The 14790-nt window shown below is 44.0% G+C and overlaps 1 protein-coding gene across 6 annotated transcripts in view; it reads right to left on the bottom strand.

Moving 5' to 3' along the window:
- PTCH1 (patched 1) overlaps positions 1-14790 on the bottom strand; it is a 56984-nt gene that overhangs the window by 30754 nt on the left and 11440 nt on the right. For 5 of the 6 annotated variants that reach the window (XM_079925802.1, XM_079925803.1, XM_079925804.1 and 2 more), the window contains 7 exons: positions 6191-6380; positions 4487-4556; positions 4293-4384; positions 2729-2927; positions 2308-2429; positions 1343-1490; positions 380-511 (listed from right to left, as the gene is read on the bottom strand). In XM_079925802.1, coding sequence (XP_079781928.1) covers positions 380-511; positions 1343-1490; positions 2308-2429; positions 2729-2927; positions 4293-4384; positions 4487-4556; positions 6191-6380 — 953 coding nt within the window. Of the gene's footprint in view, positions 1-379; positions 512-1342; positions 1491-2307; positions 2430-2728; positions 2928-4292; positions 4385-4486; positions 4557-6190; positions 6381-14790 lie in introns of those variants that run through there. The other variant, XM_079925807.1, reaches the window with a different exon arrangement.

Below are 14790 nucleotides of genomic sequence, written 5' to 3'. Positions count from 1 at the left end.
ATGAAGGGGAGTTGGAGGAAGGGGGGAGAGGAGGAAGGGGGAGACACAAAACAAAAGCCAAACATTAGAATGTGTAAAGATTCTAATGTTTTCCCCCACCCATCACCCCAAATCAAAAGGTAGAACTTATTAAATCGAACAACAACAAAAATTTACATTACAGACATCATACGAAATGATACGAGTCAAAGGTGGGCAAACTGCAAATGGTAATAAATGCTTTACACGACCACTTTTTAAACCGTTACGAAGCCGAGCTCTCTCTGTCTTGGGTGCAAGTGTGTGTTAAGAGCAGTTAAAAAGCAGGGGCAGTCATGGAAAGGTAAAAACTAAAAAACAAAACAAAAACGCCCCCTGGGAGAACCGAATTGATTGTTACCATCAGTAAATAGCCACTGGCCACTCGGATGACGCTGACATCAGAGAAGGACTTGAGGATGTCGTCCAGGGTCGTCGTGGTAAAGGAAAGCACCTTCTGAGTGGAGTTCTGAGCGACGCTTTGATGAACTACCTGCGGTCACAACGCAAGGATAAATTCCCAGATGGGATTAAAGCTACGGTGAGCTTCAAGAGCACAGACCTCTCAGGTGACATGTCCCCTTTACCCAACCCCCACTTTTTTCTGATGCCTTGAAAAGAGCTCTCCATGATTGGGGTTTGAACTTGGACTAACGTTGAAGGACCTGAGCCTGGGACAATGAAGGCTATTGCTAATCAAACGAGAATGTGGTGCTGTGGTGAGCCGGTGAGCCTGCGTAATTGAAGTTTTCTCCGACAGCCTTATTTATGCTATGTCTAAGACTACTATTCTCCTCTCCATAACTCTACAACTGATTTGCGGGCCCATCAGTTCCCCCCTAATCCAAAACAACTCATTCTTAGGGGCACTCCTCCCCCTCTTCATTCGCTGGCCACTTTTAAAAGGTCACATGCAGCTCAGTAGAGGTCACTGCTTGGGAAACAAAGGCCAGCTCCTGTCACATGACCTAACCAAGGGGACTGCAGCTGTGAACAGATTCTATGCCTTGCTAATGTTTTCCAGACACCTTTTTTCGCTAACCAAGTGTTTTTTTTAAACACTGTTATGCCTTAGCTCTGGGGTTCACAATTGGTTACTCAAAATGTTTCAGGGCATCACAATTAGAATTAGCATCACCCAGATAGCGAGATTTTCAATATAAAGAGAAGGAAGAAGTTTTCATCCCCCCAAGTTCTCAGAATTACAATCAGTTTTGAAAATAAATTCTAACGAAAACAATGCTTTAAAACGTTAAAACGAAGTATTTAGTAACTAAGGGGTTTGTACTCAGGTTCAAAGGGCGTCAGAAGGCCACCCATTTACCTCCACATACGTCCTCTGCCAAGCCTCCAGGATGGCTGCTGCCTTGTCCTCGTTCCAGTTGATGTGCGAGACATACTCATAACCCTTGAAGTGTTCGTACATTTGCTTGGGAGTCATTAACTGAAACATGGTCTGCAAGGCGTGGGCGCTGTGATGGGGTGGAAAAGGCACACCATCAGCCTCCCCAGGAAGCAGCTCTCACTGTGCAAAATCCCCACCGAGCACCCCCGACTCACTCGCAGCCATTCTGTCCTACGTGAGCACATGTTTCCATTAAAACGGGACCTGGATGGTTATTTTATTTAATAGATTGATGTACCATATTAAAGGTGTAACCTTACAAACCTTTTACAGATACACCCCCAAATTAAATTAATAGGCAATTTCCCTTCTCAGTTTCTAGTCAACGAAACAGGAAGGGTAGTGGAGTAGATAGCCTGATCAGATATGCTGGGCTCCGCGCTGCACGCTTGCTTGTGCAGAAATCCCAGACGACAGCTCTCCCAAGGGAGAAATCTCAGATGGAGCGCCTGACACTTGACGGAGCGGAGTCCACAAGTGCACAGAGGATAATTCTCATTTAGCCCTCAGTCGTTGGTCTTTCCCTTGAACAGTCTGTGATGGAGTTCAGCTCATATCATTTAACTCCACATGGTATGACCGATTCCTCTTGCCTACTTTATAGTTGCCCTGATTTTCTACATCACGGGTAGATCTTCTAAAATCCTACAGTCACTAACTACAGTCTCAATGAAAATGATAAATCTTGAAAAATTCCCCATAAGGTGCTTTTCTGAGCCGGTCTAGTCCACTAATATTTCCTAATATTCTATTACACCAGACAGCTAGCTAGGGTAACAGTTAAGTATTAATACAAATACACTTGCAGACGTCAGAAGGGAAGTGGTTTCTGAGGAAAGGACAAAAAATAGACGGCTTGGATTTTCCTCCACGTGTTGGATTACCTGACAAGCTTTCCAGTGCTGTTCTTGACTGTGCCACCCACAATCAGTTCCTCCTGCCAGTGCATATACTTTCTGGATAATCCATGACACCCACCATTCAAAACAAGGGCCATATCAAGAGGCTAAAAATAAAGAGACAGCCTCATAATTACAGGAATTAGTAGGCAGGTCACATGCCTTGTTAAAATCCAGTGCATTAAGGGCTTGTTTGTTTCAGTGAGAACATTAATAACGAGGCTAATGAGAGGCGTATGGCAAATCTTACAGCAAAATTTAGCTCTTTAAACAAACTTAGTTCCATAGACCAAAAAAGTCATTGAGAATGCAATCTTAAAAATAAAAATAATAGAACTAAAAATGGGGGCACATGGCAAGTTTCTCTCCCTTCCCCGCCTGAGGAGCAATCAATGGCTGTACTTACTTTGGTTGCATTTTTGTTGGGGGCTGTGGCAGGGCAGTCCGGATCAGCCGGATTGAGGCAGGGCCGGTCCATGTAACCATGACCAACTTCAGCCTTATTCAGCATTTCCTCCCAGCTGTCCACTTGATAGTTTATTTTCTTTAACTCTTCTAGGAATTCCAAAGGGTCAAAGTTTGTCCACTGCAAAGGAGGCTTACCTCTGTGAAAGAAATTAGGAGGCAAGACAATGAAAGAGAGGCTTCCGAGCCCTTAGTAAAATAACAAGACTGAATCTACTGCATCTGGATTGTAGGATGCTTTTCGGGGAAACAACTGTAATTCTGGGACCTTGGCACAAAACCCAAACGCTCCTTTCCAGTATACCTATATGCAAACCTAAGTCAGGAAAATAACTCATGAATGAACATGGCGAACAGAGAGCTTATAAATTAACAAAGGTACCAAAGAATCTTAACTTGCTGATATAGTATATTTAATACCTAACACCCAAATTAGCCAAATGGGTGCTTCTAAGCATAAGACTGAGACCCAAAATTAAGGGGTGGGGGGCGCAGAGGAAATCACAATGTCAAATTAGCACTTGCCAGCCTAATAAATGCTTTGTAAATGTCATCCATCAAAATATTTGATCTCCATTACCTTTAATAATCCCATACTTATGAGCTCTCTCTGACAGCCTGGCAGTCAGCCCCACGAGCCCCCTGCTGCCTCTGCCATCACCGCCATCAAGGCCACTTCCCCCCACACTCACTTTTGAATTTGTGCTGCTGACAGACCAGAAAGGCTTTTGGCTGCCTGTTATGTGGTTCAAACCACACTGTAGCTGCTTAACCAGGCTGAAGTCATTATTCAGAATCTCCCAACCAGAAAACACAAAACCCCTTATTTCCCACCTAAAACTGTACACTGAAGGTCAGGGTATGGCCACTGCAAATTGCTTTTGCAGATATGCGCAAGCTAGGAGAGAAACAATAACCCAAGCACTAACTCTTGCATAATTAACTGAAAATGTCTACACTGATTAACAATTATTCCTTAAATGATGCCGTGTACATAATATTCAACTGCTAAACTGCGAAGCATCCCCTACCATGACCTTCAAAGATAGTGGATTTCCCTCTTAAATGCCATTAATGTGATCCAAAGAAAGGTCAGCATTTCACTTAACAGGAAGATCTTGAACTTCGACATGTACCCACTAATAAATTCTCTCCTTAAAAAATAAGCTAAACCCACGTTAAGTGCTCGGTGTACAAAACTGCAAATATTTTAAAGAGTTAAAAATCACACATACTCTGAAATAATTTGCATTTTATTTGCATATAAATGGGCTGGTAAAAGTGAATGAAATTTAATGATGCCTACAGAACTTTTTTTGAAAAGAGGAGAAACATTCTGCCGAAGTGCCCTCTCCCCCAACTATTCACTCGAAACATGCACATGGAATTTCAATGTTTTTATTTCTTGTCCAAAACTGAAACAGAATAAACAATGATAAGGTAACATCAGAAACATTCTAGAGTTTAGAAATCACAGACATCAGAAAACAAGATCACACACTTACAGTAGGTATGCTGTCCCAGACTGTAACTTCGCCCCTTCCCAGAAGCAGTCCAAAGGTGTAATAATTAAACAAGGGTAAAGATATTCTATTATCTGTCAAAGTTGAAAAGTATAGGCCACACATTAGGCTAATGTATACCACTGGGCTATTTGAGAATTTTTGAGAATTTTTTTGCAAACAGAAAGAAAATATACCTGATCCATGTAACCTGTTTCTGTGATAAGTTCTCCAGATTTATAACACAAATGTTCCAATTTCCATTGCCTATTAAAATAAAAAGCAGAGACAAAAGTTTCTTATAGTAATAAAGGAAATGTGTGCAAAATCAGAACTATAGAACATACACAGAGAACTGCAATTTTGATCACTTTTCAGTATCTGTCAAAATGAGCAGAGCTTTGCCAAATGGATTCAACAAGCTTGCTTTAATGAATAGATAATACTCAACTGTAATTAACATGTGGGGTGTTTATGTAAATGAATGCTACCCAAAGTACTTGAAAAGTCTTGTTTTCTTAAGTGTTCTCCCAATAATCTTGTTTACACCATTAATCTGCTTTTCCACATACATTAAACAACTTCAGGGCAGATAATTCAGAGCTGAATTATCACAAATTCAAAATAGGTGGGGACTAAATTAGTAAGGTTTATAATGTATTAACATATATTGAGGTGGGAAAATATTACTTTTTTTTTACTGGTAAATTATGTCCTTATTAACAGAGAGTGTTCAAAATGAACTTTCCCTGCTCTTAACCACAAATGCTATAAAGAACATTACCAGGTAGATTGGTTTCCCACTTTACATTCTTCTATTCTTGTCCTACAGAAATTATATCAAATATACTGATCAACAATTACCTATACTATCCATCATCTATTATTATAGCATTTTGTTATCCCTAGAAGAGTGCTGTATAAGCCCAGGCCTTCCCAAGTGTATTAGGGAAATGAGTCTAATTTGAAAAAAGAGAAAATTAGGAAAAGGTGGGGATGGGAACTCCAGGAAAAGAAAAAATATAAAACTCCTTCTAGACTGCTCTGTTTCATTGGTCTACTTTTTCTTTTATTAGTCGCCCAAAAAGAACGTTCTGGACTTCGTCCTCTTCCTTGTGGAACCTTCCCATCCATCCCTCAGTGCCCTGCTGAAATGCCACCTTTTTGCTAAGCTTTCTTTGATCAGTGCTGTTGAAAGTGACCCCTTTCTCTTGAACCCCAGAGCGATGCTGGTCGGCTCTCCTTCTTGACACTGGAGCACCTGTAGGAGGGACTGCCTGTGTTTGGCTTTGTACATGCTTCTCTGTATTGTCTTTCCTCTCCCTAACTTAGGCTGTGGTGGTTTCATTCCAGAACTCCTCCTATGCTTTTACTACATCCACAGCATTGCTAAATTAGCTACAAAGCTAAAGGGTAGTATTTGGTAAAGGTGTGTGAATCCACCTTACTCTGCCTACCTGTCCCCAGGAATTCACCACAGTGGCTCAGCTCAACCCCCTATTTTTTGGTGACACATACCAACCACTAACATCTGTAATGAATAAAGTAATGAGAAGTAACTTCTTTTTCTTTTTTATTCTTTGTGAGGTGACTAAAGGCGATTCAAAATGTAACTGTTCCAAAAACAGGTTAAGCAGTGAAACATCTTCAGAACGGTGGACAGCCATCCAAATGGCTGCTTGAAGGACCATACTCATTTGGGTACAGTGCCAAGATACTCACTGAAAATACATTATAAAGTAATGTAGTTCATATGTTACTAAACTTTAGAGACAAATCAAGATTTTAAAAATCATTTCACGAGAAAACTGTTTGAACTAACACTTCCGCTGTATTTCCAGGGCAACTTTATTTGCTAAAACAAAGGGGTCTAAACCAGCAGCCTCTCCCCACCACCTTACCTGTTATACATATATACATGGACCCGGCTGGCCTGGAGCGCCGAGTCCAGGTGCTGTCGGAGTGCCTCCGTGGTCAGGACATTAGCACCGTCTTCCTTGGGGGTCTGAATCATGAGTTGAGGATTAAACATAGCCTCTTCTCCAATCTTCTGGCGAGTGTAATTTAATTCACGACTTACTCGCCCACCAACTGGTAAACACGTACAGGTTTCAATTAGAACAGCAAAATCCCCACAAATTCACATTCTGTTACCTCACTAACAGGAGCAGGGTACACAATAAATGAACTCTGGTCACAGAAATGTATGGCTGATGTCTAAGGGGTAACATTCACTTTATTATGACTGGCAATGTTAACTCTACCAATAACAAACATATAAAAAATACTCACTAAAACCTATTAACAATGGTCCTGCCTGTCACACACGCAAACCTAATGCATGCGTGCTTTGTGCACCTTCTAACTAACACACCATATGTATAAGGGGGGAGGGGGAAGGAAAACTTGAGACACTGTTCCTTGCAGACCAGACCAAATACCCCTGTTACAATTTCTTTCACTTGTATAAACAATGTGCCCCTGTAGCACATTTCAAGATAAATGGCTTCAATTTACACTCTTCTCCTAAATAATCTGGCAAAGGTAACAAGGAAATGTTTCTTCTTGTTGGAAAAAGAAACAAGGAAAGGTGGCAAATGTGTATTTAGCACAAAACTTGCCAGGAGAAGATAAATAATGTGATTTATGTCAGATGCACGAGGGGAAATCCCACTTGAGAAGAACCAAATGTATCAGCCATGGCTGTCTTGGGAGGCCCTGGAACCTGCTCTCTCAGATTCACCTGGTCAGCATCCAGAAAGCACAGGTGCCAGGTTCTGAGTCACCTGGGGAAGGGCTGCCTGTGTTCTGGAAGCTCCCCTGGTGATTCGGAACCCCTGCCCCAGCTTCTCCAGCAGGCGGCCGAAGCTGGGCGTGAGAGAAGCCAGCACAACAAAGCACGAGTAATGTTGTTACTAAAACCTGCTTTTTTGGTCTTCTTCCTCGGGCTCTAAGCTGTATTTCAATTAGGGTTTTAGAACGCGCCAAGCTCAGGATGCTGCACTGTCTGGGACATATGGAGGGAAAGGAGTTTTACTTCTCAACAGGGCCCTGATGGGAGCTGTGAAACGAAGCTCTGGTGAGGCTGCTTTGATTCAACACGGCGAACGGTAAGGACTTTGAGGGAAGGCCCGCAGGGACAGCTAACAGAAGAGAATCCTCGAGCACCCTCACCCCTACACACTCCAGTTCCAAAACGCACTGTAAGCTGAATGTTTACTGAAAAGCAGGCCTTCAGTTCTATCTTTTAGAAAGAACCCTCAGGGATCATCTTAGCTTTCCCACGAGGAGAAATCCTTTTTCTTCAAGTTTAGTATTCAAGGACATAAACATTTGGTTTGAGCAAGTAAATAAGTACTGGGAACAGCGGGTTGTTTAGTTCTCTTGGCATATTTTATAAACAAGGGAGCAAGCTAAAAAGCAAATAATGCCCTCATTAGGAAAACTAGTCCAGATTCGCAGACTGGCAGAGTCATCTGTGCAGGTTCACGCAGATGGCCAAGGCCACCGTGGAACTCTGTGAGGTGAGGTTGAACATACTGTGGTGTGTTGGAGAGACAAGAGGAAGAGGGAGGGGAGGGGGAGGGGGAGGGAGGTGTAGGAGGAGAGAGAGGGAAATGATCATTGGCTATAAAAACTATTTAGATGCTGCGGAAAACTTTGGCAGATAGCCCAGGGAACTGCTGAGGCCCCAGTAATCAGTTTGAAGTTAAAGACCATAGGAAAAAATAGGAAACAACTTGCAGCAGAGCCGGCATTTACATAAGGCCATAGGCCTTCTCAGGATGCTACATAAAAGCTGCCTGCAGGCAGGGTCTGGCTCCTTCTGGCAGGAATCACTATGTATTATGTCAACCAATTAGTGAACTGAATTACTCTCAATCCACATTCTCTAGAGATAGAAAAGCTGTTTGAGGTCCCCCCCCCAAAAAAAGCCAATTATTAGTCCAGAGGTCACTCCTGAAAAGCTACAGAGCTGCACACCAAGGAGCTCCAAATAGCCTTTTTGAAGAAAAGCTCAACCCCTCCTTTTTTCTGGCTATCAGACATCAATGCCCCGTGCCTATCAGACATCAATGCCCCTGCCTATCAGTCATCTGTACCTGCCTCCTTAAGCACTGGCATAACACGTGACTTCTCATGCTGCTTACAAAGTCGGAACGCCAGGTGAATTCAGACCATGAGGTAGAAACAACCACCACCAAAGCAGGACCATAGACCTCCCCGCGGCCCACTGCCCCCCGGCCCCTGCCTGCCCAGCAGAGCGGCTGCCTACAACTATAACCAATAAGGCGATGACCCAGGAGAGAAGTGCACACAGAAATAAAAACCAAATGCAAGGTTCATGCTGCTAAGAACTAACTAAACTCTTCTAGACCAATCTCATAATGGTTCGATTCATTTACCTCAGGGGGTTTCAGAAATGATGCTATTTCCTACAAGATATAAAATGTACCTCAGGGATTCCATAATGTCACCTTTTTAGAGTTTTTAAGATGTATATTTAAATAAACATCTATATTTTAATAAAGGGGTACGTTTTTCACATCTCTAGAATTGAAAACCTTTTTGCTCTTCCACCTCTTTACTCTAGTGATAAATGTGAATATTTTGCTAACGTGACAACCAGTTTCAACGAAGACAAGACTATTATCATTGGTAGATCTAGCAACTAGAGTTGAAGGATCCTGAATTCTAGTTTCCACAACCAGCTATGCTGTATTCTACTTTTGAGTACTGTTAAATTAGATTTACTTTTCCATATTACATGACCATATTTTACTTAACACTTCATCTTTGATAAACAAATATGAATGTTTCTGCAAAACTATTCAGTAACTTTTTAAAAAGTTTAGCTGATATCCACTTTCTCTGATAAATAGTTGTAACATGACTCATTCAGCCAGCAAGCATTTGTGGGGTTCATGCTAGGTGCTGTGTATTGGGGTGTGTGGTAGATTAGACAGCTCCAAGAGGCTCGCTGGCCAGTGAAGCAAACAGGCAGTACACAAGCAAACCAATGTGGTAGTTTCATGGCATGACAAGTGCTATGGAGGAAATCAAGGTGGCGGTGCCATGTGAGTTACTGGGTGGTGGGGCAGGGGAAAGGCCACTTCAAATGGAGTTGCCAGGGAAGACCTAAGAGGAAGAGATACTTATGTTGACCCTGAAGACCTGGGGAAACAGCATTCTGGCCAGAGGAACTAGCAACCACAAAGTCCTCAGGTTTGGCTTGCAACAGGGAGAGAAAGAAGGCAAGAGTGGCTGGAGCTGGGTGAGACCATAATCGTGTCATTCACTTGGTTGCACTGGTAGACTTAGCTCCTTCTCAGGTGGACCTGTGTCATAAACTGCACAGCATTCATACGCTCTTACATCAGTATTCACCCAAGTCACTCTAGAACAAGCTACCAGGAACAGAAGTCCTTCTGGACAGGGCAGTTGTACAGATTCACTGACTTTTGCGACTCTAGCAAATGCCTATCCTACATCACAGCTGAGTGACAGGCCCCGAGCTTTCCTTATCTTGCCGTCTTCCTTACCACGCAGGAGTGTGAAGCTATGGTCTCAGGAAGCCCTTTCAAGTACTGAAATTACAGGTGTGGTTTGGGGGAAATGGTTTGCTCCCTTCTCTTTACCATTATCAAGGTCAAAGTCCTTTTTTAACTGAAAAGTAATCTCATATTTATGAAATACCGCGTAGTCATTTTTGACTACTGAGCGGAAGGACCTGTAAGGTCCAGCATTTGTGATATAGATGTAGGTATACAGCCATGTGAACAGTGGTTATTACTGTGCAGTGGTTTACGAATAATATTTACTCACTTTACTTTTTGGGGTTTATCTCTATTTCTTAATGCTTCTGCAGTAAACACGTATAATTAAAGACCCCCATGTGACAAAAAGAGAAAAATACGAAAGCTACTTGACAGGTATCTGAATTAAAAACAAACTCAATGCAAAAATATTATGCATCTCTATCATATTCTGAAGTCCTCTGATATTTTTTTCCTTCTTCCAAACCGAACAACTGTAACAACAAAATTAACAACCAAGCTTTGTGAACAACACTCAGGAAAACTGTTACTTAGGATCCTGGACACAAAATAAACGTTTACATGTGTGTGGTACTTTCCACTTGCAAAGCCCTTCACACTCATTATATACTTATTTTTAAACATTTTGCTTTCTGCTACTCCCCAGTCAAGATGGGGCAAGGTGGAATGGACAGGCAATGGGAACAGATATCAGAAGACCTGGGTTCTGAGCCCCAGTCTTGCCACCCGAGGCACTGAAATTTGGGATACAGTTGAGTCTCAGTAACCTTCTGTGTAAAGTGGAATAAAAATGATACCACTAACCTCACAGGATGGTGTGAGCACTGACAATTATATGAAATTTCCCAAACCCTTAACCAGGTGCCAGAGCAGACATCCATTCATTTATTTGTTTCTTGCAGGGCATGCATCATCGCCCTTATTTTACAGAGCAGGAAACAGAGCTGCAGAGTCTGGGTGACTTGCCCAAGGTTACCAGCTGATACGAGGTGGAATCAACCTTTAACTCTGAGCCCAACTGTCCTGCAAGCCTCAGGGCTTCCGTGCACCAGCTGAGATTATGAGTTCAGGAGCGCCAAATGACACATACCGGACTAAGTAAGCCCACAGATAAAAGAGTTTTCAGAATGCACAAAAGTATTGCACAGGACAAATAACTGGTATCTTTATTTAAAGGACAACAATGTTGCCTCTCAGATTGTTCACCACCACTGAAAAGACAGGTTTTTTTTCCATAGGGCCCCATGGGCAGTCGTAGACAGGCCCCGTTTGCCTCTGGTCCTCAGAGGTGCCTGTCTTAGAGGGGGCAGAGAGAATGAGGGCACACGGGGAACAAGCAGCCCTAAGCCTCTTTACCTACAAATTCTGCCATTTTGTTTTCCAGGAATTGGAGGCTTAAACCAATTCTTTGAAAGAGGCAGGGTAAAAAGCATCACTTCTGCTGATCCTTTCCTCTGCAAATCAAACCAAGTATAGTTTTCCAAGGTGAAGAGGGGCCGACATAGGTAGGAAACCATTCCGCTCAGGGGTCCGTACCCCCAGGCCAATGGCATTCCAATCCATGGTAGACACCAGACGGTCCCCATGATGTTCTGCTGGATTGTTCCTCAGCACGGCCTTTCACACAGAGCTTAATAAACATCTGTGGCATTCATGCAAAAAGCTTTTGGCAAAAGCTTATTGTGATTCACATAAAGATGTTCTGAAGGACCAACCAAAGTGTTTTTCACAATAAATTCCAAGTCCTTTCAGGGAGGCACTGTCCGCTGCCCACTCACCTCGGTGCATACTCAGTGTGTCGGATGAATAAATGAATGAACAGCCTCAATACAGAGCCTTGGGAACAGGCAGTCATCTGTATAAGATATTAATTCTCCCCAAAGCCTCAAAAGTCAATCAGTCAAAACAAATGACCCTTTCAGCCTGAAAAGTACCCACTCAGAGTCCAATTAGGAAAATGGGGTCTGTGTATATGCAAGTGGGGCATTTGCATTTGATTAATCCCATGAATTATCTAACAGCCTCTAGACAGATTTTCCCCCCCTTTAGTTGCTTCAGGTCCTTCTTTCAATCTTGTGATTAGTTATTGTGAGCATGAAAAAGTGCAAATCTCTAAAAGGGTGTAACTGTAAAATTATTAGCACCAGCTCATTTTCTAAACTGAAAAAAATGAAGATTCAGTCATTTGGGCAATTGGCTGAGAACTCCTGGGCTGTGAGTTTTAGTCACTCTTCCACCCATCTCTTTTATTCATGACTAGCCAACTGCTGCTTAAGCTTCTGGGCTGTTTTTCTCCTGGTGGGATTGTGCCCTTGGGCGTTGCCATGGGAAAATGCTAGAATCATATAGCCCAAAGAGAATCTGTCTTCATGAAGTGAACCCAGCGCGATGAAGACAGCAAAAACAAGAGCAGGACAGACACACTGCGACGCCTCCCCAGGGACTGTGAGGGGGGAGGAGGGCCAAGCGCAGTGGCAGTAGCGGCTCTGAGCATGTGCCTGCTACTAGCCCCCGCACCAGCTGTTTGCGGTACCATCTGTTCCCACCCGGGCTGCTTCCTCTGAACGGCGTTCCCTGAAGCCGCCAGCTCGCCCTGTCGGACACGATCAGGTCAGCCCAGCACCCTGCCCACACTGGACCTGCTGCCTGCCACAGCTCCCCCGACCCGGTATTTCTCACAGGGCCACCAGCTCCCAACATGACACTGCATCTGTCAGGAGGCCCATTCTTCACTGGTCACTTGCTGCTGTGGCAAATCAGGGCTGGGGTCAACCCCACCTATGACAGGCTGAGTGAAGTCAAGCCTGCAGAAGGATGTTGCTGGCTTCCAGCAGAATGTGGCAGCGTAGAGCTGGGCTCTATCCCTAACTGCATACTTGCCCGGCTGTGAACTGTCCCAGGTCCTACCGTGATTGCACCCAATTGCTCAAGTGCTACAGGCAGGCAGCTGCAAACCCCAGACCTGTCCTTCAGCAGGAGCTGAGCAAGCCCAGGAGGGTCCGACAGAGCAGCATGCTTGCTCGGAGGCAATGCTGGACCAGGAAGTGGAACCCAGGGACCAAAGACAGCATGCTGTTATCAAGTTCTAAGTTCTTAGTGAAGGCCTCCTCATGTCTTCATAAGGACACAAAGCAACTGAACGACAACAACAAAACCAAACGCTTGCAAGGGCTGTGGGCTCTCTATCTAGTAGTCAGGCTGTCGGATGACATCAACCCCGGTTCCCTTCTCCCAGCTTCTGTGGGGCGGATATCACCTCTCTGCTCTGAACAGTCTTCTTGCCATGATCCAGCCTGGGCCTCTTTTCACTGGCCTCCTGCTTGAGTGGCCTGGGGAGCGGGGAGACAACGTGAGTCCCCACCTTCGCATACAGGCTCCCTGGCCCCTGCGGAACTCCACGCTGGCCCGATTTATCTCCTGCACCGACCCTTCCCTCTGCATCTGTGTGGGGAGACGCATGTCACTGGTCACTTGGGGCCACTTTCGTGATTGTGTGGCCATCAGGATTAGCTGGATTAGGGGCTGATGCATAAGGACCCCCTGGTGCTGTGAGGAAGTTTCGTCACTAGGTCAGCATGGTGTGAACTATGTTCTGTCACCACCACCACTCCTAGAGTCACCAACCGAAGAAAAGTGGGGGTGGGGGGAGGGTGGCAGAAAAAATGCTTCCAGAGCAAAAATGCATGAACTCCTCATAGCAATAAATTCCCCCATCATGCATTTCGAAGGACATGAACGACTGAAGACTGTCTCCCTTTTAATCAAGAAACCTACAGGATTCTTTTCTTACCCATAAAGAATTTCATGGGTCTGAGAGTGGCGGTAGGTGGGATGGTAAGCATAGCTGCCATAAGACACAAGGGAACTTCTATTCTAGCCCTTTGCTAAAGCCAGTCAAGCAGTTTGGGAAGAGAGTCAAACTGTTGGAACCTTATTATGTTCAAGGCGAACTAACACCTCCACAATGGTCAATTCTCATTCTTCTAAAGATGCTTGCACTAGCTCACCTAAGGGGGATTCCCCTGTTTAATTAGAAGGAAAACAATATGGACAGGAACAGTGGAGGGGATGGGAGGGGGGCAGGGGGAACAAGAGGATGGGGAGAAAACCAGAGGCACAACTCTTAACTCCTTTTAAAAATTCACTAACTGAAAGTTTTCCTCCCAGGAAATCATTTGGCCCATTCACCTACCCCAACCTCCCATCCTGGCCGCCACTCATGTGGACCCTGCATGAAGTAAACACAATTTGTAGAGAAAGTAATGGGATTTCTGCAAGTGTGTGTGAGTGTGTGTGTGTGTGTGCGTGTGTGTGTGTTTTATAGAATAGTCCCTCTTGCACAGAATCGGGCTGTCCCATCAAAGCCGTATCTGTTATATTTCTGTCTTTCTCTTCTGTTTGGCGTATTCACCAACAAGAGAAAAGGAGGTAAGCTTTGGCGGCCCTGACCTGCAGCTGGAACACAATACTTTCGCACAGCCCTGCCGACCCCTGACATAAATTTTACACCGCAGCTGGCATTTACACACTCAGCATTACCATATGTATAGCTGCTCGGTGCTAATTATGCTAATCACCTGTCTAACTCGCTGCTGCGAAAAATGGTTGTATTTAGCAGTCCAGTGCCTACCAATGCAGCTTACTGTGTGGCTGAAATGTACATTCAGACGGCCCTGAATGGCAAGATTTTTCCACGTTGCTGGCTACATTCAGGCCTCAGAAAAATTTATTCAAGTCAACTGGTTTCGGTCCGCAACAAAAAAGTTACGAGAAAAAAGTGAGTGTGTTCTTGCCCTAACATTCTGGATCTGCTTGCAAGCAAAATGATAAATCAATTGGTGTGGGAAACAAAAAGGGAGAGAGATTTCTTTTGGGAGCCATGTGAAACTGTAGCCTATTTAAAAAAAAAAAAAGAAAAAAAAAAAGGGTCATCCTATTCCCCA

Source organism: Stenella coeruleoalba (assembly GCF_951394435.1).
Source record: "Stenella coeruleoalba genome assembly, chromosome: 7".
Lineage (NCBI taxonomy): Eukaryota > Metazoa > Chordata > Mammalia > Artiodactyla > Delphinidae > Stenella > Stenella coeruleoalba.
The sequence above is the reverse complement of the archived record's forward strand: the minus strand, read 5'-3'. Positions and strand labels throughout refer to the sequence as shown.